Below are 24,872 nucleotides of genomic sequence, written 5' to 3'. Positions count from 1 at the left end.
CTGGGATTTCTTTGGAAGGAATGATGCTAAAGCTGAAACTCCAGTACTTGGGCCACCTCATGCGAAGAGTTGACTCATTGGAAAAGACTCTGATGCTGGGAGGGATTGGGGGAGGAGGAGATGGGGATGACAGAGGATGAGATGGCTGGATGGCATCACTGACTCGATGGACGTGAGTCTCAGTGAACTCCAGGAGTTGGTGATGGACAGGGAGGCCTGGCGTGCTTCGATTCATGGGGTCTCAAAGAGTCGGACACGACTGAGTGACTGATCTGATCTGATGAACATTTTAAGAATATGATTTACTTATAATTAATAATTTTGTCAGTTAAACAGAAAAAAATTTTACTGAATTTAAAACTACTATCTTCTCTTACCTTTCATTGAAAACCTTTGAATAGAATTATTTTGACACTTAAATCTGATATAACAAAAAATACCAGTGAGAAATACGTAATTACAGGGGTTCATAAATGATCTGGACACTCTGTCATTTTAGGAAAAAGAAAATAAGCTGGGCGTGAAAGTATATTTTATCCTTAAATTTTTTCCTATATGTGTTGCAGGTTACTTGAACCTCAACGTTGTTTTTCTTTTTATTTATTTATTTGTGTATTTTATTTTTATTTTTTGTGTGACTATAAAAAGAACACAGCTGTTGCAAAATTGTAAATAATATAAAATTGTTTTTAAAAGATAGTGAATTCCCCTTCCTACAAATCAAAATACATAACACTAATAAAGCTGTTGTGTTGTTAATCACTCAGTCGTATTTGACTGTCTGTGACCACATGACTGTTCCCTGCCAGACTCATCTATCCATGGAATTCTCCAGGCAAGAATACTGGAGTGGGTTGCCATTCCCATTAACAGGGGATCTTCCCAATTCAGGGACTGAATCTGGGTCTTCTAAATTGCAGGCAGATTCTTCACCATTTGAGCCATCAGGAAAGCCCCTCCTACTGAATGCCAAGAGGAATAGTTTTATTTTTTGGTGGTAAAAATCTGAAGCTGATTTTGATAAGTTAGGATAAAGATGGTAAAAACTAGAGCAACTACTAAAAAACCCTAAAAATAGTGAAAAATCATTCAATTAAAGTGCTACATTAGAAAAACTTGTTTAATGAAAAAATGCAGTAAAGGAAGAATAGTGGAACAAAAAAACATGAAACGTGTAAAAAAAATAAAATTGCAGATGTAAATCTAACTATCAATAATAACATAAAATGTGAATGGATAAAAGAAGAATGAATACCGATTCTTCACAAACTACCAAAATCAGAATAAGAAACAGTACTCAATCCATTTTAGGAGGCAAATATTACCCTCATACCAAAATTAAAGAAAGACATCACAAAAACAGAAAACTACAGATCAGTATTTCTTATGAAGATGGAGGTAAAGCTCCTCAAAAAATAATACCTAATTGAATAGCAACACATAAAGCGAATTATGCACCATGATCTAGTGGATTTTATCCCGGAAATACTAACTGGCTTAACACCTGAATACAATGCAACACATCCCATCAGCAAGAGAAAACACAAAAATTACATCATCATCTCAGTAGATATAGAAAAAACATTGAAAAAATCCTGCACCATTTCCTGATGGAACTACTCAACAAACTAAGAACAGAAGGGAACATTTTCAGTGTGATACAGGATGTCTACAAAAAAACCTGTATAGTTAATTTTGTTAAACTGGATACCTTCCCCCCAAGATCAGGAACAAAACAAAGAAGCCCTTCTTTGTTTACCACTTCTTTTCAACATTGTACTGAAGGCCCTAGCCAAACCAATTAGTTACAAAAAGGATAAGAGTCATCCAGATTGGAAAGAAGTAAAACCATCTTTATTCATGGTAGACATGATCTTGTATGTATTGGGTTGGCCAAAAATGTCATTTGGATTTTTCCATAAAACGTTATGGAAAAACCTGAATTTTTTGGCCAACCTGATAGAATATCCTAAAGAATCTGTTAAAAAAAAAACAAAAAAAACTAATAAACAAGTTCAGCAAGGTTGCAGGATACAGGATCAAGTTATAAAAGTCAGTTGCATGTCTGTGCACTTTTAATGAACCATCCAAAGATGAAACTAAGAAAATAATTTCTTTTACAAATGTAATTATTATTTATTCTTATTAAAAAATAAGATTATTTATTCTTTATTAAAAAGAATAAGATGCTCAGGAATAAATTTAACCAAAAAAGTGCAAAACATACACACTGAAAACTACTAGCCATTGTTGAGAGAAGTTAAATAATTGGGAAAAATTACATGTTCAAGGACCAGCAGACTTACCATTGTTAGGATAGCAATATTCTCCAAACTGATCTATAGATTCAACAAAATCCTTATCAGAATCCCAGTAACTTCTTTGTAGAAACTGACAAGCTGATCCTAAAATTCATATGGAATTCAAGGGACCCAGAGTAGCAAAAAAAATCTTGGAAAAGAATAAAGTAGGATTCGCACTCCCCAGTTTCAAAACTTACTACACAACAATGGTAATCAAGACAGTGTGGTACTGGCTAGATTCATAAATACAGATAATAACATATATTGGTTAGGATGCAAAGAAATAGAAATCTCATACACTCCTGGCAGGAATGTAAATGGTGCAGTCATTCGGAAAATTGTCTAGCAGTTCTTCAAAATGTTAAGCACATAGTTACCTTATGATCCAGCACTTCAACTCCTAGGTTTCATTTCAAAAGAAACGAAAACACGTGTTCATGCAGATCTTGTAAACAAATGTTCATAGCAGCATTATTCATAACAGCTAAAAATGAAAACAATTCAAATGGCTATCAACTAATAAGCACATAAATAAAATGTGGTACATACATTTAAAAGGATACATCTAACTGAATATTATTTCACCATAAAAAGAAATGAAGTACTGATACATGTTATGACATGGATAAATTTTGAAAACATGATGCTAAGTGAAAAATGACAATTATAGAAGACCACACACTGTATGCATGAGTTGTCTAGTTAGGCAATCCTGTAGAGACAGAAAGGAGATTAGTGGCTGGCTAGTGCTACGAGCACTGGGGAGAAATGAGAAGTGACTACTAATGGGTTATGAAAATAATTTTATCTCAGTTAAGCTGTTTCTGCTTTTTAAGGATCCAGAAAACAAAGACTAGTTACATATAGAGAAACAAAGAGTGAGATCAGAATTCTTGTCAGAAACAATAAAAACAATGAAGTCGTTGGAGTAACATTTTTAAAGTACTGAAAGGCAAAAAAAAAGTATTGAAAGTCAACCTAGCATTTTATACACAGAAAAAATATTTTAAAAACAAAGATGAAGCATCACACTTCTAAATAACACTGGGTCCAAAAAAAGTCTCAAGAGAAATGAAAAAATTGTTTATACTAAATGAAAATAAAAATAAGCTCATCCAAATGTATGGGATGCAGTAAAAACAGTGCTTACAGAGAAATGTATAGCATTAAAGACATATATTAATAGAGAATAAACTGTGAAAAAAAAAAAAAAAAAAAAAAACCCTGAACTTCTAACTTAGAACCTAAAAGAAGAACAACTCAAGCCTACAGCAGAGGAAAAGAAATAATACAAATTAAAGCAGCAATCAGTGAAATTGAAAACAGAAAAACAATAGAGAAAATCAACAAATAAAAATCTGGCTCTTTGAAAAGTTTGGTAGAGGTTTGATAAACCTAAGTAGAGGCTGGAAGAAGTTGCTGCTGCAGGCATCTCAGCTTTAGGAAGACCAGATGGCCTCCAGAAACTGGAAAAGACAAGAAACTGGATTGTCCCTGAGCCTTTGGAATACAGGCCTGTCAGTGCTTTAATTATCACCTAAGACCAGTGATGGACTTTTGACCTCCTGAACAATTTTCAGAATGAATGGAGAGGAGCAGAGCAGAGAATGACTCAGAAATATAGCAGCTTCGAAATCCTGAGCAGAAGCCAGTCTGACACGGATGAAAAGATTTTCTCCTACGGAGGCAGGGGTTGGAAGTGGCCTGCCATGGGGACAAGAGCACAGGCAGCAGCAGTCCTGGGAGGCATGTGCTGGCACCAGTCTTTGTGGAGATAGCCAGTAGCCCTCCTCAGATATGCAGATGATGCCATTGCCATTACCACTTCTAATGGTAGAAACCAAAGACGAACTAAAGAGCCTCCTGATGAAGGTGAAAGAGGGGAGTGAAAAAGCTGGCTTAAAACTCAACATTCCAAAAACACTAAGATCATGGCATCTGGTCCCATCACTTCATGGCAAAAAGAATAGGAAAAAAGTTGAAGCAGTGAGAGATTTTATTTTCTTAGGCTCCAAAATCACTGTGGATGGTGAGTGCAGCCTTGAAATTAAAAGATGCTTGCTCCTTGGAAAGAAAGCTATGAGCAACCTAGACAACATATTAAAAAACAGAGACATGACTTTGCTGACAAAGTTCTATATAGTCAAAATGATGGTTTTTCTAGTAGTCATGTATGGCTGTGAGAGTTGGACCATAAAGAAGGCTGAACATCAAAGAAGTGATGTTTTCCAACTGTGGTGCTGGAGAATGCTCTTGAGAGTCCCTTGAACAGCAAGGAGATCAAATCAGTCAATCCTAAAGGAAATCAACCTTGAATATTCATTGGAAGGACTGACGCTGCAGTTGAAGCTCCAATACTTTGGCTACTTGATACAAAGAGCTGATTCACTGGGAAAGACCCTGATGCTGGGAAAGATTGAGGGCAGAAAGAGAAGGGGTAAGAGAATGAAATAGTTGGATAGAATCACTAGCTCAATGGACATGTTTGAGTTTGAGCAAACCCCAGGGGCTAGTGGAAGACAGAGGAGCCTGTGATGCTGCAGTCCATGGGGTCACAAAAAGTCGGAGACGACTTAGTTACTGAACAACAACAGTAGCCCCACTATAGAGCTTGTACACTCCAGGACTGAGTTGCTTCAGTTCAGTTCAGTTCAGTCACTCAGTCGTGTCTGACTCTTTGTGACCCCACCAGGCTTCCCTGTCCATCACCAACTCCCGGAGCTTACTCAAACTCATGTTCATAGCGTTGGTGTTGCCATCCAACCATTTCATCCTCTGTCATCCCCTTCTCCTCCTGCCTTCAATCTTGCCCAGCATCAGGGTCTTTTCCAATGAGTCAGCTCTTCTCAAAGAATTACCTCAGGCCAAACAACTAATGGAGAGTAAGAACAGACCCACCCATCAGCAGATGATTGGATTAAAGATTTACTAAGCATGGCCCTGCCCACCAAAAGTGTTAGTCACTCAGCTGTGTCTGACTCTTTGTGACCCCAAGGACCGTAGGCCACCAGGCTCCTCTGTCCATGGGATTTTCCAGGCAAGAATAACTGGAGTGGGTAATCATTCCCTTCTCCAGGGATTGAACCCAGATCTCCTGCATCACAGGTAGATTCTTTGCTGTCTGAGCCCACCAAAGCAAGATCCAGTTTTCCCCACAGCCAGTCACTCCCATCAGGAAGCTTGCACAAGCCTCTTACCCTCATCCATCAGAGGGTAGACAGAAGTAAGAAGAATAATCTCACATCCTCCAGAACTAAAACCACAATCACAGAAAGCTAAACAAATGATCACATGGATCACAGTCTTGCATGACTCAATAAAGATATGAGCCATGCTTTGCAGGACCACCCAAGAGGGATGGGTCATAGTGGAGAGTTCTGACAAAACATGGTCCGTTGGAAAAGGGAATGGCAAACCACTGCATTAGTCTTGCCTCAAGAAACCCATGAACAGTATGAAAAGGCAAAAAGATATGACACAAGATGAGTCCCCCAGGTCGGTAGATGTCTAGTATGCTACTGGAGAAGAGCAGAGAAATAGTTCCAGAAAGAATGAAGTGGCTGGGCCAAAGTAGAAAAAAAATAGTCAGTTGTGGATGTGCCTAGTGGTGAAAGTAAACTCCAATGCTGTAAAGAACAACATTGCATAAGAACCTGGAATGTTAGGTCCATGAATCAAGATAAAGTCAACGTGGTCAAGCAGAGGATGGCAAGAGAAAACATTGACATTTTAGAAATCAGTGAACTAAAATGGACAAGATTGGGTGAATTTAATTCAGATGACCATTATATCTAATACTGGAAAAAAAGAGAGTTCCTTGGACTGCAAGGAGATCCAAGCAGTCATTTTTAAAGGAAATCAATCCTGAATATTCATTGGAAAGACTGATGAAGTTCCAATACTTTGGCTACTTGATATAAAGAATGACTCATTGAGAAGACCATCATGCTGGAAAGCAAAAGGAGAAGGGGAAGGCAGTGGATGAGATGGTTAGATGGCATCACCGACTCAATGTACATGAATTTGAGCAAATTCCAGGAGTTAGTAAAGGACAGTGGAGCCTGGTGTGCTGCAGTCCATGGGGTCCCAAAGAGTCGGATATGACTTAGTGACTGAACAACAGCAACAACAAAATTTTAAATGATTTTTTAAAAAAGGTTCGTATAGTCAAAGCTATGGTTTTTCCAGTAGTCATGCATGGCTGTGAGAATTGGACAATAAAGAAGGCTGAGCATCAAAGAATTCATGTTTTCAAACTGTAGTGCTAGAGAATCCTCTTGAAAATCCCTTGGACAGCAAGGAGATCAAACCAGTCAATCCTAAAGGATATTAACCCTGAATATTCCTTGGAAGGAAAGATGCTGAAGCTGAAGCTCCAATAGTTTGGAAACCTGATATGAAGAACCATTGGAAAAGATCCTGATGCTGGGAAAAGCCATATGCAAAGCCACCGGAAGAGATCTTCATGCTGGGAAAGATTGAGGGCAGGAGGAGAAGGGGGAGACAGAAGATGAGATGTTGAATGGCATCACTGACTCAGTGGAAATGAGATTAAGCAAACTCCAGGAGCTAGTGGAGGACAGAGAAGCCTGATGTGCTGCAGTCCATGGGGTTGCAAAGAGTCAGACACAACTGAGCGACTGAACAACAACAAGCTATTTAAAGTAGCTATAATCAAATTTTATGGAAAAAGTGGGCTAAGAGCAAATAACAGGAGAAGAGTGCAAGTATTGAAAATCAAAAGAAAAAGCACTTAGGATAGCTTGACACTGAAATGAAAAGTCAGACTGAATAAAAAAGCAAAATCCAACTATATTTCATTTAAAAAAACCTCACTTTTGGGGCCTTTCCTGGAGGTCCACTGGTTAAGATTCCACTGCAAAGATGCATAACCTAACCTATTCCAGAGAATATACATAAAAAAAAAAAAACTTAGGCTATTTTATACCACAGCTGCTTGAGATCTTCAAAAGGGTTAAAGTCATAAATGTCAGCGAAAATGTGAGGTGATCTAAATTTAGAAACTGGGAAACATAACAACTAAATATAACACAATTCTGAATTAGACTTTGTAATTAAGAAGGACTTATGGGACAATTGATGCAATGCATAGAATCTGATGATTAGGTGATTCTAATTTGTCAGTGTTTAGCTCCTGATTTGGATGATGTTTTGAGGTTCTGTAGGAATTACACCGGAGAAGGCAATGGCGACCCACTCCAGTACTCTTGCCTGGAAAATCCCATGGATGGAGGAGCCTGGTAGGCTGCAGTCCATGGGGACATGACTGAGCGACTTCAATTTCACTTTTCACTTTCCACTTTCATGCATTGGAGAAGGAAATGGCAACCCACTCCAGTGTTCTTGCCTGGAGAATCCCAGGGACGGCAGAGCCTGGTGGGCTGCCATCTATGGGGTGGCATAGAGTCAGACACGACTGAAGCGACTTAGCAACAGCAGCAGCAGGAATTACACACTGATGGATTCCAGAGCAACTGGGCACTGTATCAGCCTTGTGTTCTCAAACTGTTCAAAAACTTAAAAGGCTGTCCTGTGCTTGCAAATTTTGGGAAAGGTTGAGATATTTCAATCTCCTGAAAAAGCGGGAAACACTCTATTCTTTTGAAAGTTACACTTCCACAAGAAGAAACAAATAAATGAATAAGTAAAACAGGTCTATCCAATGCTTTTATAGCTTGAGTCCTGGGGCACTGCCACATTTAAAAATCAAACAGCAGAAATCAGCCAGCCATGAAGAGTTGAGAAGGAGCCATCATTGAGTCATGATGTTAAGGAGGAGAAGCTGAGGAAGAAAAAACTTTTCTAGAAGTAGGAAGTGGTTCACTTTGTCAAATGCTGCTGAGAGATCAAGTAAGATGAACAGAAAACAGTTGATCACTAGAATTGGCCCCAAGACATCATGAATGTAGTCAGGTTGAAGCAGATTTCTCCTAAGTGAGGTAGCAGTCATGTTAAGAAGAGTTGAAAGGCAAAAGGAGGTGAGGACATGAAGTAGATGAAAATAGATATCTCATCCCAGAAGGGTTGCTGTTAAAGGGAGCAGTGAATAATATTTTACTTCGAGGATTATGTAGAGTACACCAAGAGCTCTGGAATGTTACCAGGGCAGTGAATACAGTGAAGGGGATGATCCAATGAAGAGGAAAAACTCAGAATGCAGGAAAAACTTAGCCTAAATTGGGGTAGTGAGAGGGCTGTGATGAAGACTACCTGTTGAGACACTGCAATTGGCAAAAGCATAGGCTCTTTATCCTAGTGATAAAGGGGAAAGAAGGGAGGATGGACCCAAAGACATGAGCTCGGTTATGGTGGCAAGGAGGGGAGAATGTTTATGAGGTTGCTTCTGTTCTGACTTCATCTACTGAGATCTGAGAGCGTGGAAGATCAGTGGTTGGCATGTGTGCCTGGACTTTGAAATGAGAGGAGAAGTAAATAATGACAGACATTTTAAAGAGTGGGGACACCAATGCAGAGAAGTGACTAATATGACCAGGTAGTCTTGAGGGCCCATTTGAGATTTGTGGTTATGAATTTAAACTGAGGGGAATTCCCTGGTAGTCTGGTGGTTAGGGCTCCCTGCTTTCACTGTTGAGGGCAAAGATTCAGTCCCTAGATGGAGAACTAAGATCCCACAAGCTGTGCAGCTTAGCCAAAAAAATTTAAAAAGTTAAGTAAGATCTTTCACCATGCTTATGGTTTTTCTCCAGCATATCTGTCTGGGTATAGATGAGGATGTTGGAAATGCTAAATGTCATTTTTTTCAAAAGGAAAGGAAAGTGAAGTTGCTCAGTTGTGTCCAACTCTTTGTGACCCCATGGACTGTAATCTACTAGGCTCCTCTGTCCATGGGATTTTCCAGGCAAGAGTACTGGAGTGGGTTGCCATTTCCTTCTTCAGGGGATCTTCTCAACCCAGGGATCGAACCCGGGTCTCACGCATTGCAGGCAGACACTTTACCCTCTAAGCCACCAGGGAAGCCCTTTTTTTTTTGTTCAAAATATGTACATAGATATTTCTTCAGAGACACTAAATGGCTCTAAACAAACAAAGACAAGGTTTGAATTGCAAAGTTTTTAATGAAAATGTATTTTTACAGCATGCGTCATTTCATATCTGTGGTTAACCAGCAATTATTTCAATAGTTGCAGACTCATCTGTCTCTGAATTTGTCATAATGCTAATGAAATTAAGAAAAAGCAACAGTTCATCTAATCCCTCTTTATATTCCTTCATGATCAGCAAGGTGCATAAATGTTCTTGCTTTAATTAAGAACTGAATATACTGGAGATATATTAGATAATTAAGAATTTAGACAAATATTCACCAGCATTAGTTTTACTAGCAAACTGAAAAATATTATAGGCCTAGTGTCAAATAATTAACACATTAGATAAACATTAAGCTTCTTAGAAGACCATATGCTCCTGCTTCTGTAAAACCATTGTTTGCTTGAAGGAATGGTGGTATAAGCTTTCATTCAACTATTACTTCCTTAACGTGAAAAAGAGACAAAATGAGCTGAAGAATGATAACTCCACAGTTACAGCGTGCAACCCTCAACATAACTGCTGACGTCATGGTCTCGACAGTGACTTTTCCATGCCACCCTGTGGAGAAAGATGAAACAAATTGTAATTAGGCTAAAACATAGCTTCCTTGTAATGTACATACTTCAAATCCTTTGGGAGAACAAAATAGTTCATCAGTACATGAAATACAAGCTATAGAAAAATCCAAGTATTGTAATTTGTTAACCGGAGATATGTATACCAAGGACTTCACATCTCTACCAGCCTTCACTAGAGCACAGAATGCTGAACACAAATGGTGAGTCCTGTGTTGTTCACAACACAACTGCAGAGTGCATTCCACATTTACTTAATTCCAAAAATTATTTCAAGATATGACAAGAAATTGGTATTATTTGTAGAATCTTAAAAACTCTAGAATCCCCTAAAATAAATTGAGGAGTAAAAGAATTAGATTCTGAATCAGTTAAAGTAGATTGTTTCTATGTATCACATTGTTTAGCATAAATCTGAAGCTGTGATTTTCAGTTGTCAGTAGCATACTTTTGTCTTTGAGAATATTCTCTGCCTTCTCTCAGAAGAGTAGGGTAAAACAGCTCTACCTGAGACTTCCCTGGTGGTGCAGCATTAAGGACCACTGGACCTTCCAATGCTGAGGGAGTGGTTTTGATTCCTGATGGTGGGGTGGGAGGCTAGAATCCCACATGCCCTGGAGTGCTGCCAAAAAACCCCCAATTCTTCCTGAGTCCCACCTTTTTTTAGCAGCACCTAATGGCATGTGGTTCCCTGTCCAACATCCTCTGCATTAGAAGCACGAATTCTTATCAGAGGATCACCAGGGAAGTCCCCAGTTCTCCTTTTTAATGCTTAACACAAACCATGCTCTGTAACAGAAACTTACATAGTGTTGTAGGTCAATTATATTTAAAACAAACAAACAAATATAGGAAGAACTCACAGTAAAAGAGGTCAGATTAGGAGAAGGGGACGACAGAGGATGAAATGGTTGGATGGCATCACGGACTAGATGGACATGAGTTTGAGCAAACTCCCGGAGTTGGTGAGGGATAGGGAAGCCTGGCGTGCTGCAATCCACGGGGTTGCAAAGAGTCTGAAATGACCGAGCAACTGAACTGAACTTATGGTTACCAGTGGAGGTTGTAGTGGGTGAAGTGAGGGGTGGGAAAGTGAATGAAGGCAGTTAAAGGTACTGCAACGTTCTAGGTATAAGATAAATACTACGAACTGAATGTACAGCGTGATAAATGCAATTATCATGGCTATTGTTATATGTGAAAATTGCTAACAGAGTAAAGCCTAAGACTTTTCATTACACATAAATTTTTTTCTCCTAATTCTTTAATTTGTATCCGTATGATATAATGGATGTTCACCAGTTATTGTGATAATAATTTCATGATATATGTAAGTCAAATCATTCTGCTATTTGTCTTAAACTTCTACAGTGCTGTGTGTCAATTACATCTCAATAGAACTGGAAGGAGAAAACACACACACACCCACACACACACACAAACAAGAACAACATACCATGCTGTAATGCCTTGCTCACTGACAATCTGCTTGGCACACGCTACAGCTTTCGCGATGTCATTTTCCATTAATTCTGAAAAGGAGATGGTGGAAAATGAAAACAACATTCATAGAAATTTCTTTTTAAGTTTAGGTTCGGCCAGCTTTATTCTCTTAGGCTGAGGAAAGAACAATTAAAAGTATGTTTTAAGAGTCCATGTGTCAAGGTCTCTCTAGTCAATGCTACAGTTTTTCCAGCAGTCATGTATGGATGTGAGAGTTGCACTATAAAGAATGCTGAGTGCCGAAGAATTGATGCTTTTGAACTGTGGTGTTGTAAAAGACTCTTGAGAGTCCCTTGGACTGCAAGGAGATCCAACCAGTCCATTCTAAAGGAGATCAGTTCTGAATATTCATTGAAAGGACTGATGTTGAAGCTGAAACTCCAATACTTTGGCCACCTATTGGGAAGAGCTGACTCATTTGAAAAGACCCAGATGCTGGGAAAGATTGAGGGTAGGAGAAGGGTACAACAGAGGATGAGATGGTTGGATGGCATTACCAACTCAATGGACATGAGTCTGGGTAAACTCTGGGAGTTGGTGATGGACAGGGAGGCCTGGCGTGCTGTGGTTCATGGGGTCACAGAGAGTTGGACACGACTGAGTGACTGAACTGAACTGATCTTCTTTGGCAAGAGGTCTACTGAAACTTTTTCTTATTTTCTAATTGAATTTATTCTTACTGTTGAACCTTTAGAAGTTCTCTATATATTCTGAATACAAGTACTTTGTCAATTATGATTTGAAAGTATTTTTTCCAGTCTGCAGCTTGCCTTTTTTATTCTCTGGCTAGAATTACTTGCATAGCATTAGATTAAGAATTTGGTAGCATCCAGTTTATTATTTTTAAAAAAGTTCAAAGGACCATACTTTGAAGTTATATAGAAGAACTCTCTGCTTAGTTCAAATCACATAATTTTTATCTTTTCTTTTTCGAGAAGTTTCATAGTTTAACAGTTTATCCACATGTGCATGATCCATTTTGAGTTAATTTTATATAAGATGAGGAATAGGCTGAAGTTCTATTTTACTCAAATAGATGTCTAATTTTTCCAACACTATTGTTAAAAAGCCATTTTTCCCTGAATTACTTTTGTACGTTTGTCAATAATAAATAGACTATATTAATGTGAAAAAAAAAAAGTCCATGTGTCTGTGAACACCATGGGAAAATTCTTTTCCATCCTATTTGACATGAAAAGAAGCATTCTGTTTTTCATTTGCCAAAGTCAATGGAAGCTCCAGGAATTATTAACTAATGTGATAGAATGTTCTCTTTTACCAGGGATTATAAAATCAAAATAAAACAAGCAGACATGCAGAAACCAGTCTAGCAGTTTTTTGCTTACCAACTTTGTTACTGAAAGTTTATCCTAAAGAAGTAATAAGAGATGTACCCAAGATGTGTGTACCAGATGTTCCATAGCAATTAATAAAAGGGGAAAATACAGCTTGAGTGCTTAACAGTGTGATTTGGATTGATAAATTATAGAACATTTTATTAGTGGAATTTATTCATCTTGAAATATAATAAAGATTGGTATTTGTTGATAAAAATAATTTTGTACAATAAAGAGCATATTGTAAAGTAGTAAGTTTAGTACAATTTCTATTTTGTTGAAACACATTGCTTATATGTTCATATCTGAGTACAGATATATGTAATTTAGCTTTACATTCATGTCCATGAGTGATGTATATTCTGAAAGAAACTGTGGGTACCAAAAGTTGCTGGTGGTCATACATCTCAGAGTAGTAAGAATATTTACACAATGACCACATATTATTGCATAATACAAAATATTTTTAAAGAAAATTAACTGGATACAAAAGAATATTCTTAGACTAATCTTCTCATTAAGAACTTTAATATTTAAAATTTTAACAATATAAATTTTGTAATTGTTCTCCAATATTTTATGCACTAAAGATTCCATATCTCTATTTTAAAAGGAACTCAATAGAATATTTTTTCACTGCAATTAAACAGATCTGTAAATTAACTTGTCCGAATGACAATATCTATATAGGAACTGTATCTTACGGAGATGCAAGCTAAAGAAATTAGAAATGAAGTATCATAATGTTTCTAATTTTCTTTAAATCGCTAAGCAAGAAAAAAAACCCATATATATAATTTGTTGGGAAGATCCCCTGGAGAAGGGAAAGGTCACCCTCTCCAGTATTCTGGCCTGGAGAATTCCATGGACTGTAGAGTCCATGGGATCATTAAGAGTTGGACATGACTGAGCAACTTTCACTTTCGCATATAATTTATATACATAAAAGAAGTAAATATTAAAAAATATTAAAAACTGTTAAAGTACATAATGAACATATTGATGTCTATTAATGTTTCTAATTTACTATTTTTTAAAACATTTCATCATTAAAAGTAAAAATAATTTTTTAAAATGATCACATGTATTCCTCCTCTTTGTTTAACTAATAATTCTTTGTTTTCCAATAAAGGAGAATAGATTAAAAAAAAAAAAGACCTCACAACCAAATTATCCCTAAATCTCCCCAAACAAGATAAGAAAGAGAAATGGTATTGTTTTCTACAGAGCATCAACAAGTCTAGTTATAATAAAGTCATAGGTCATTACAGAAACTCTTGATGTTAGCAAACAAGTAACCTTTTATCATACCAGCTCTTTAATTTCTTACTTAAGAAATTAGGAGAAGGATAATATAGAGCTTCTAGAAATTAATATGGAGCTTTCCTAGGTCCCTGATGAACTCCTCAAGACATTTTCATTTGTACTGAATCTCTGTTCTTATAGGTATAACCAGATGGGGGCTGAGCCATCACTCAACATCATCTTGTCTTACCGCTGCAGGATACATGACAGCCGTCAACTGCGTTGGGGGTTTTGCCATCATTACACCACCATTTGCTGTTGATCTGAAATATCCCATAATCAGTGCTTTCACTGCCAGGATTGTAGTTTGTAGCTTTTGTGTTATAACTGCTTTCCCATTTGGTCAAACACAGCCCTGAAAAAAATGTATTTTTAGTTGAAAAACAACAACAGGACATGATTTATACTTTATAGACAAATCAGTTCTTTTAAATAATAATATTTTACTAATGACTTTTATAAGTATTAATATAAAGAAATATTTTCCTTGCAAAATATTTTAACACTTTCATGTTAAAGCGTCCTTAAGAGAAAGGAGATCAGCCCTGGGTGTTCTTTGGAAGGAATGATGCTAAAGCTGAAACTCCAGTACTTTGGCCACCTCATGCAAAGAGTTGACTCATTGGAAAAGACTCTGATGCTGGGAGGGATTGGGGGCAGGAGGATAAGGGGACGACAGAAGATGAGATGGCTGGATGGCATCACCGACTCGATGGATGTGAGTCTAGGTGAACTCCAGGAGTTGGACAGGGAGGCCTGGCGTGCTGTGATTCATGGGGTTGCAAAGAGTCGGACACGACTGAGCAACTGAACTGAACTGAACTGAACTGAAAGGTGGATTTGGGTATCAAATTAGAATCTGAACAACAAGAATCATAAACTAGGAAAGACTATATCATGCATCTATCCATCTAGTCATTTGCTCATTCTTTCAAAAATAGTTATACAGGGGAAATGTCTGAGTTCAATTTCAAAAATACAGTGGTGACCTTGACAAATATGGACTAAAATACAGAGTAATTTTTACTTAATGCACATCTTGAATTCTGAGGAAGAAAATGCAAATTAATCAACTTGAGTGAAAATAATAAAATGTCATTTCTTGTTGCATTTCAGGAATCCATATATGGATATTGACTGAAAGGAAATAGGTTCCTACTGTCCTTGTTCTTGTTTTACGAATTCAATGTAATTTTTTGAAAAAGCATTGCTGTTAAACGCCCAACATCTTGGTAGGAGTATAAAAATGAGAAAAATAACGCCTTACTCAGGCTTGCAGAACCAAAGTTCCAAACTGGAAATGGCTAGAGTCAGACACCAAGGGCTTGAAAGAGATATCCCAGGTGTTGAAACATTTTATAATCAGCCTACAAGTGCCAGCTGGCAAATTTAGTGGCCCTAGAGGAGTATAGGGGGACCTGGCATGTTTATTTTGTTTTTGTTTTTGTTTTATTTTTATTTTTTTTTAATTTTATTTTATTTTTAAACTTTACAATATTGCATTGGTTTTGCCAAATATCGAAATGAATCCGCCACAGGTATACCTGTGCTCCCCATCCTGAACCCTCCTCCCTCCTCCCTCCCCATACCATCCCTCTGGGTCGTCCCAGTGCACCAGCCCCAAGCATCCAGTATCGTGCATCGAACCTGGACTGGCGACTTGTTTCATACATGATATTATACATGTTTCAATGCCATTCTCCCAAATCTCCCCACCCTCTCCCTCTCCCACAGAGTCCATAACACTGTTCTATACATCAGTGTCTCTTTTGCTGTCTTGTATACAGGGTTATTGTTACCATCTTTCTAAATCCCATATATATGTGTTAGTATACTGGATTGGTGTTTTTCTTTCTGGCTTACTTCACTCTGTATAATAGGCTCCAGTTTCATCCACCTCATTAGAACTGATTCAAATGTATTCTTTTTAATGACTGAGTAATACTCCATTGTGTATATGTAGCACAGCTTTCTTATCCATTCATCTGCTGATGGACATCTAGGTTGCTTCCATGTCCTGGCTATTATAAACAGTGCTGTGATGAACATTGGGGTACACGTGTCTCTTTCCCTTCTGGTTTCCTCAGTGTGTATGCCCAGCAGTGGGATTGCTGGATCATAAGGCAGTTCTATTTCCAGTTTTTTTAAGGAATCTCCACACTGTTCTCCATAGTGGCTGTACTAGTTTGCATTCCCACCAATAGTGTAAGAGGGTTCCCTTTTCTCCACACCCTCTCCAGCATTTATTGCTTGTAGACTTTTGGATCACAGCCATTCTGACTGGCATGAAATGGTACCTCATAGTGGTTTTGATTTGCATTTCTCTGATAATGAGTGATGTTGAGCATCTTTTCATGTGTTTGTTAGCCATCTGTATGTCTTCTTTGGAGAAATGTCTATTTAGTTCTTTGGCCCATTTTTTGATTGGGTCATTTATTTTTCTGGAGTTGAGCTGTAGGAGTTACTTGTATATTTTTGAGATTAGTTGTTTTTCAGTTGCTTCATTTGCTATTATTTTCTCCCATTCTGAAGGCTGTCTTTTCACCTTGCTTATAGTTTCTTTTGTTGTGCAGAAGCTTTTAAGTTTAATTATGTCCCATTTGTTTATTTTTGCTTTTATTTCCAATGGGTCATAGAGGATCCTGCTGTGATGTATGTCAGAGAGTGTTTTGCCTATGTTCTCCTCTAGGAGTTTTATAGTTTCTAGTCTTACATTTAGAATGATATATAATTTGACTCTCCCATTCTTCAATCCTTCACCTGGTACATCTGATTCTAAAGAAGCAAGTTGATGTTTTTAACCATGGTAAGTGTACAAATCCTCCAACAAAGAAAAAGCCCATTCACTCAAAGTCCCTTGCTTATTATTCATCCTCTGTTAGATCCACACCTGGTTAACTGTTTGGAAGGAGAAAGAAGAGTTACTTACAGTTTGCCAGACTGACTCCCTTATAGCCGTCCAATCCAAGTTTCTTCAGAGTTCTGGCAAGCTCACATCTCTCAAAGACCTTGCCCTGGACAGCAACAGAAAGGAAGAGAAACCCCAGAATAATGAGAGCCTTCATGTTGACTGAGAAGTCAAATGTCCAGACTGACCAGGGTGAGCTGGACTTGCTATTTAACATCTTTTCACTCCCCTCTTATCTCACTGGTTTGGTGGCTCCACCCTCTGAGTCATGTGGAAAACAGAAAGAGCTTTTTGGTCCACACACTTGTAAAGTTTTTCTTCTTATCTTTGAAGAGATATATTCTGATATCGTAAGAATTAACCTGCAGAAAATAATGAAATGACATTGCTTAAAGACATTTCTCAGGAAGAACTGGAGTTAGCATTATTGCCAAAAGAGGAACTTCCTCTTATTTTATTATGAAGTTGAACAAGTATAAAGAAAAAAACCTGAATGAACATTTTACTCAACTGGTGATGAGCTCCCATTTGGATTAACATTCATTTACATTAAGGTGTTTTGCATATTGTCTTTATCTTTTTCACTTAAAATTATTTTATATACACTTTTCACAAAGAACATGACACACTCCTGTTGTTCTGATTGGTAAATAGCCCAGCACCATGTTGATCACAGATTCCTATACTCACTCTTTTGGTGTCTATTGTAAATTCTTAATTTATAAATCAATGTTTTACTATGATCAGTAAGCCTCATGTGAACAACATTCCTAACTTCTTTCTAACAAAGCCTTACTTCACATTTCCACATTAGAACATAAAAGGTCATTGTAAAGCAAGGGAACTTTATAGTAAAACCTATAACAAGCTGCAATCAAGATTGCCGGGAGAAATATCAATAACCTCAGATATGCAGATGACACCACCCTTATGGCAGAAAGACACTTACTCCTTGGAAGGAAAGTTATGACCAACCTAGATAGCATATTCAAAAGCAGAGACATTACTTTGCCAACAAAGGTTCATCTAGTCAAGGCTATGGTTTTTCCTGTGGTCATGTATGGATGTGAGAGTTGGACTGTGAAGAAGGCTGAGCACTGAAGAATTGATGCTTTTGAACTGTGGTGTTGGAGAAGACTCTTGAGAGTCCCTTGGACTGCAAGGAGATCCAACCAGTCCATTCTGAAGGAGATCAGCCCTGGGATTTCTTTGGAAGGAATGATGCTAAAGCTGAAACTCCAGTACTTTGGCCACCTCATGCGAAGAGCTGACTCATTTGAAAAGACCCTGATGTTGGGAAAGATTGAGGGCAGGAGGAGAAGGGGACGACAGAGGATGAGATGGTTGGATGGCATCACCAATTCAATGGACATGGGTTTGGGTAAACTCTGGGAGTCGGTGATGGACAGGGAGGCCTGGCATGCTGTGGTTCATGGGGTTGCAGAGAGTCAGACACAACTGAGCGACTGAACTGACTGACTGACAGAAGATTAACAGAATATGTCACTCTTCCACTTTGAGACAAATATTATTTTGAGCTGAAGGCAATGGAGGAAAAGCAGATCAAAGACAAGTTCTCTGTCTTCCCCTTATTTTCCAGAAAGCATAACGTAAATTTGTGCATAAATTAATCACCAACAACCCTGAACACTTATCAGCCCCAATACAGCCCCAGAGGACTATACAGAACAAACATTAGTACTAGTTACTATCTGCCATTAGTTTCAAATGTGTTTATCATCCCAAAATTTGATACATTTGGAAGCCTACTACTCTTTTCCTCTCTGTAGTCGCTCCTCTAATTATATACTGTTCTTTGGTTCAGATGCTCTATAAGTCCAAATTCCAGCCACCTCTTTGAGTTATTTATCCCCACATTTCTCATAAGTATACATGAGATGTACATGTTAGTATATTTGTTTCCTTTTCTCTTGTTAATCTGTATTTTATTACAGAGCTCCAGCCAAAAACCGAAAAGAGTAAAATGAAACACATGCTTCCTCCTGTACAGTTTCTAGTATTGTAGATGGGACAGTGAAAACCCAGAACACCCCTCTCTCCCTGGAGACTGAAGTTGAGCCATGGGATAGCTGACAACTAACAGAAGGTAAGAATTCTTACCATGTCGGTCTCCCAGCTCTCTGTCTGTAGTGCACAGTCAACAGACGAGGATAAATATTTCTCCTTGTCCCTCCCTTTCCAAATTCACAGTGGCAGGAGAAAAACATTTGTGAAAATAGATCTTGAATTGTGACTCTTGTAAACATGTTTTTGGTAATAAACACCTATGGTTATTGATCCTTAGCCTCCCAGAAGGAGTCACATTTTCCTTTGTCCCTTTCATTTGTCATAATGATGAAAAATCATCAGATGAGAATCTCCAATTGTTTTGTTTTATATCCTGAGAATTTGGCTTTGTAACCACTGAGAATATTCCCTCTGGTTTCTGCTGCTTGGAAACACAGGTTGTCTGTCAGGCTTGCATCAGCAGCTAGTCAGCCAGCTAGGAGCTGAAGACATGAAGTGACAGGCAACCTTCTCTTTGTCCAAACATGCTGGCTTTCAGGGGAGTTTGTCTTAATAAAGGGTCTCAGTTCATAAGGGGACTTTATTGCCTCTACTTTCATTGTCTGATTTGGGAAGGAAAAAACTCTCATCCCAGTATCACCTTTCTGGTAGCATAGTTTAGGAGGTCAGTCATTTCAGGTGTCCCACTTTGTGGGAATTGAGCTTTCTTTGTCACCTGAGACAAGGAAAGTCTTTGTTTCTTAGGCTTTCTCTGGAGACGTTCTGCATCTTGAGAGGGCTACATTTCTTAGAGGACACCTTTCATGTCCATAGTGAAGTTGCTCAGTCATATCCGACTCTTTACAACCTCATGGGCTGTAGCCAGTGAGGCTCCTTCATCGATGGAATTTTTCAGGCAAGAGTACTGGAGTGAGCTGCCATTTCCTTCTCCAGGGGACCTTCCCAACCCAGGGATCGAATGCTTTACCATCTGAGCCACCCTAATATTGGTTTTAAGCCATAAAAAGACTCACTGGTTTGGAGTCACAGTTGAAAGAGGTATATTGAACATCTGAACTTTTATATCTAAAAAGTATTTTTAAGAGAGCTTGCATTTTAAACAAAGGTCCTATTTTTACCTATGGTAAGATCCTATTGAAAAGAAAAATTAAAAGAAAGACAAAAATAAAAAAAAAAAAAAAAAAAACAAAGGTATCTTGGTTAGATCCTTTGAAAAGAAAACAAAGATAGCTACAAAAAATAAAATACTTTGTTAACAAGATTAAAAGAAGAAGATCAGAGAATAAATGTCAAAACCTGCAGACATCACTCAAGGAGGTTTATAATTTACATAAATATTGATAACCAGGAAAAGTTTTGACAAAGGTCCAGAAAATGTGCAGGAAGTCTTGATGTATTGTCTGTTATTCTGTAGAAGGATCCCACCATGTCCAGAATGTCCTATAGTCTGGATTGGGCTACAAAAAATAAATAAATAAATAAAAAGAAACTTAAAATATCATTGAACCATCCTATTATAAAAGAAAAGAAAAATGTTATAGAAATAGGCTTAGATTTCTAATAATAGGCAAATATGCCCCTGAGTTCCTTCTTAGATTAAACCCTACAATTCTTTCTCAGTACTTTGGAAATATTGACTTTACCATATCTTTGAAATGTAAACATGCAAAGAGAAAATTGTTACCTAAAGCAAGCATGAGACTGGAAAAAAAAAGAGAGATTTGAAAAACAAACTGTTATTTCATATTTTCATAAGCTCCCTTGATCCACATTTTGTTGACAGCCTCCATAAGATTATCTTTTAAAGACAAGCAAAAATCTTAATAAAAATCTTGGTAAAAGGCGCCAGTCATCTGAGGGGAAATCATGTTCCATCTGCCAGAAACACCATATAGATCCAACTATTCTTCAGCCTTGTCTAACTCGATGAAACTAAGCCATGCCCGTGGGGCAACCCAAGATGGGCAGGTCATGGTGGAGAGATCTGACAGAATGTGGTCCACTGGAGAAGGGAATGGCAAACCACTTCAGTATTCTTGCCTTGAGAACCCCATGAACAGTATGAAAAGGCAAAATGATAGGAGACTGAAAGAGAAACTCCCAGGTCAGTAGGTGCCCAATATGCTACTGGAGATCAGTGGAGAAATAACTCCAGAAAGAATGAAGGGATGGACAAAAAGAAAAAGAATACCAAGCTGTGGATGTGACTGGTGATAGAAGCAAGGTCCAATGCTATAAAGAGCAATATTGCATAGGAACCTGGAATGTCAGGTCCATGAATCAAGGCAAACTGGAAGTGGTCAAACAAGAGATGGCAAGAGTGAATGTCGACATTCTAGGAATCAGCAAACTGAAATGGACTGGAATGGGTGAATTTAACTCAGATGACCATTATATCTACTACTGTGGGCAGGAATCCCTCAGAAGGAATGGAGTAGCCATCATGGTCAACAAAAGAGTCTGAAATGCAGTACTTGGATGCAATCTCAAAAACGACAGAATGATCTCTGTTCGTTTCCAAGGCAAACCATTCAATATCACAGTAATCCAAGTCTATGCCCCAACCAGTAATGCTGAAGAAGCTGAAGTTGAATGGTTCTATGAAGACCTACAAGACCTTTTAGAACTAACACCCAAAAAAGATGTCCTTTTCATTCTAAGGGACTGGAATGCAAAAGTAGGAAGTCAAGAAACACCTGGAGTAACAGGCAAATTTGGCCTTGGAATACAGAATGAAGCAGGGCAAAGACCAATAGAGTTTTGCCAAGAAAATGCACTGGTCATAACAAACACCCTCTTCCAACAACACAAGAGAAGACTCTATACATGGACAGCACCAGATGGTCAACACTGAAATCAGATTGATTATATTCTCTGCAGCCAAAGATGGAGAAGCTCTATACAGTCAGCAAAAACAAGACCAGGAGCTGACTGTGGCTCAGACCATGAACTCCTTATTGCTAAATTCAGACTGAAATTGAAGAAAGTAGGGGAAACCACTAGACTATTCAGGTATGAGCTAAATCAAATCCCTTATGATTATATAGTGGAAGTGAGAAATAGATTTAAGGGCCTAGATCTGACAGATAGAGTGCCTGATGAACTATGGAATGAGGTTCATGACAATGTACAGGAGACAGGGATCAAGACCATTCCCATAGAAAAGAAATGCAAAAAAACAAAATGGCTGTCTGGGGAGGCCTTACAAATAGCTGTGAAAAGAAGAGAAGCGAAAAGCAAAGGAGAAGGAAAGATATAAACATCTGAATGCAGAGTTCCAAAGAATAGCAAGAAGAGATAAGAAAGCCTTCTTCAGCGATCAATGCAAAGAAATAGAGGAAAACAATAGAATGGGAAAGACTAGAGATCTCTTCAAGAAAATCAGAGATACCAAAGGAAAATTTCATGCAAAGATGGGCTCGATAAAGGACAGAAATGGTATGGACCTAACAGAAGCAGAAGATATTAAGAAGAGGTGGCAAGAATACACAGAAGAACTGTACAAAAAGAGAGCTTCACGACCCAAAGATAATCACGATGGTGTGATCACTGACCTAGAGCCAGACATCCTGGAATGTGAAGTCAAGTGAGCCTTAGAAAGCATCACTACAAACAAAGCTAGTGGAGGTGATAGAATTCCAGTTGAGCTATTCCAAATCCTGAAAGATGATGCTGTGAAAGTGCTGCACTCAATATGCCAGCACATTTGGAAAACTCAGCAGTGGCCACAGGACTGGAAAAGGTCAGTTTTCATTCCAATCCCAAAGAAAGGCAATGCCAAAGAATGCTCAAACTACCGCACAATTGCACTCATCTCACACGCTAGTAAAGTAATGCTCAAAATTCTCCAAGCCAGGCTTCAGCAATATGTGAACCGTGAACTTCCTGATGTTCAAGCTGGTTTTAGAAAAGGCAGAGGACCAGAGATCAAATTGCCAACATCCGCTGGATCATGGAAAAAGCAAAAGAGTTCCAGAAAAGCATCTATTTCTGCTTTATTGACTATGCCAAAGCCTTTGACTGTGTGAATCACAATAAACTGTGGAAAATTCTGAAAGAGATGGGAATACCAGACCACCTGGTCTGCCTCTTGAAAAATTGTATGCAGGTCAGGAAGCAACAGTTAGGACTGGACACGAAACAACAGACTGGTTCCAAATAGGAAAAGGAGTATGTCAAGGCTGTATATTGTCACCCTGCTTATTTAACTTATATGCAGAGTACATCATGAGAAATGCTGGACTGGAAGAAACACAAGCTGGAATCAAGATTGCCAGGAGAAATATCAATAACCTCAGATATGCAGATGACACCACCCTTATGGCAGAAAATGAAGAGGAACTCAAAAGCCTCTTGATGAAAGTGAAAGTGGAGAGTGAAAAAGTTGGCTTAAAGCTCAACATTCAGAAAAACGAAGATCATGGCATCCGGTCCCATCACTTCATGGGAAGTAGATGGGGAAACAGTGGAAAACAGTGTCAGACTTTATTTTTCTGGGCTCCAAAATCACTGCAGATGGTGACTGCAGCCATGAAATTAAAAGACGCTACTCCTTGGAAGGAAAGTTATGACCAACCTAGACAGCATATTGAAAAGCAGGGACATTACTTTGCCAACAAAGGTCTGTCTAGTCAAGGCTATGGTTTTCCTTTGGTCATGTATGAATGTGAGAGTTGGACTGTGAGGAAGGCTGAGCGCCAAAGAATTGATACTTTTGAACTGTGGTGTTGGAGAAGACTCTTGAGAGTCCCTTGGACTGCAAGGAGATCCAACCAGTCCATTCTGAAGGAGATCAGCCCTGGGATTTCTTTGGAAGGAATGATGCGAAAGCTGAAATTCCAGTACTTTGGCCACCTCATGTGAGGAGTTGACTCATTGGAAAAGACTCTGATGGTGGGAGGGATTGGGGGCAAGAGGAGAAGGGGACAACAGAGGATGGCATCACTGACTTGATGGACATGAGTCTGAGTGAACTCTGGGAGTTGGTGATGGACAGGGAGGCCTGGTGTGCTGCGATTCATGGGGTTGCAAAGAGTCGGACACGACTGAGCGACTGATCTGATCTGATCTGGTTTTTTCATAAGCTCTTGAGTTTTGTACAACTGTACCTGAAATGTGACTAAATTGAAATGAAAGCTATGAGATCTGTTTTGCATCTGTCTATCAGTTCAGTTCAGTTCAGTCACTCAGTCGTGTCAGACTCTTTGTGACCCCATGAATTGCAGCAGGCCAGGCCTCCTGCCCATCACCAACTCCCAGAGTTCACTCAGACTCATGTCCATCGAGTCAGTGATGCCATCCAGCCATCTCATCCTCTGTCGTCCCCTTCCTTCTCTTGCCCCCAATCCCGCCCAGCATCAGAGTCTTTTCCAATGAGTCAACTCTTGCATGAGGTGGCCAAAGGACTGGAGTTTCAGCTTTAGCATCATTCCTTCCAAAGAAATCCCAGGGCTGATCTCCTTTAGAATGGACTGGTTGGATCTCCTTGCAGTCCAAGGGACTCTCAAGAGTCTTCTCCAACACCACAGTTCAAAAGCATCAATTCTTTGGCGCTCAGCCTTCTTCACAGTCCAACTCTCACATCCATACATGACCACTGGAAAAACCATAGCCTTGACTAGACAGACCTTTGTTGGCAAAGTAACATCTCTGCTTTTGAATATGCTATCTAGGTTGGTCATAACCTTTCTTCCAAGGAGTAAGTGTCTTTTAATTTCATGGCTGCAGTCACCATCTGCAGTGACACTGGAGCCCAGAAAAATAAAGTCTGACACTTTCCACTGTTTCCCCATCTATTTCCCATGAAGTGATGGGACCAAATGCTATATGTCTGTGTATATCT

General features: G+C 38.6%; 1 protein-coding gene across 1 annotated transcript; it reads right to left on the bottom strand.

Annotated features, from left to right (window-relative positions):
- Nucleotides 1-9,443: 9,443 nt before the first annotated feature.
- LOC102273435 (lysozyme C-1) lies at nt 9,444-17,177 on the bottom strand. Its single transcript, XM_005900301.3, has 4 exons — nt 17,024-17,177; nt 14,285-14,449; nt 11,406-11,481; nt 9,444-9,932 (listed from the first exon to the last, which is right to left on the bottom strand). The coding sequence occupies exons 1-4, from the start codon at nt 17,157-17,159 to the stop codon at nt 9,866-9,868; spliced, it is 444 nt and encodes a 147-aa protein (XP_005900363.2). The 5' UTR covers nt 17,160-17,177; the 3' UTR covers nt 9,444-9,865.
- Between the last annotated feature and the right edge of the window lie 7,695 nt (nt 17,178-24,872).

The sequence above is a fragment of the Bos mutus genome, chromosome 5 (assembly GCF_027580195.1).
Source record: "Bos mutus isolate GX-2022 chromosome 5, NWIPB_WYAK_1.1, whole genome shotgun sequence".
Lineage (NCBI taxonomy): Eukaryota > Metazoa > Chordata > Mammalia > Artiodactyla > Bovidae > Bos > Bos mutus.
The sequence above is the reverse complement of the archived record's forward strand: the minus strand, read 5'-3'. Positions and strand labels throughout refer to the sequence as shown.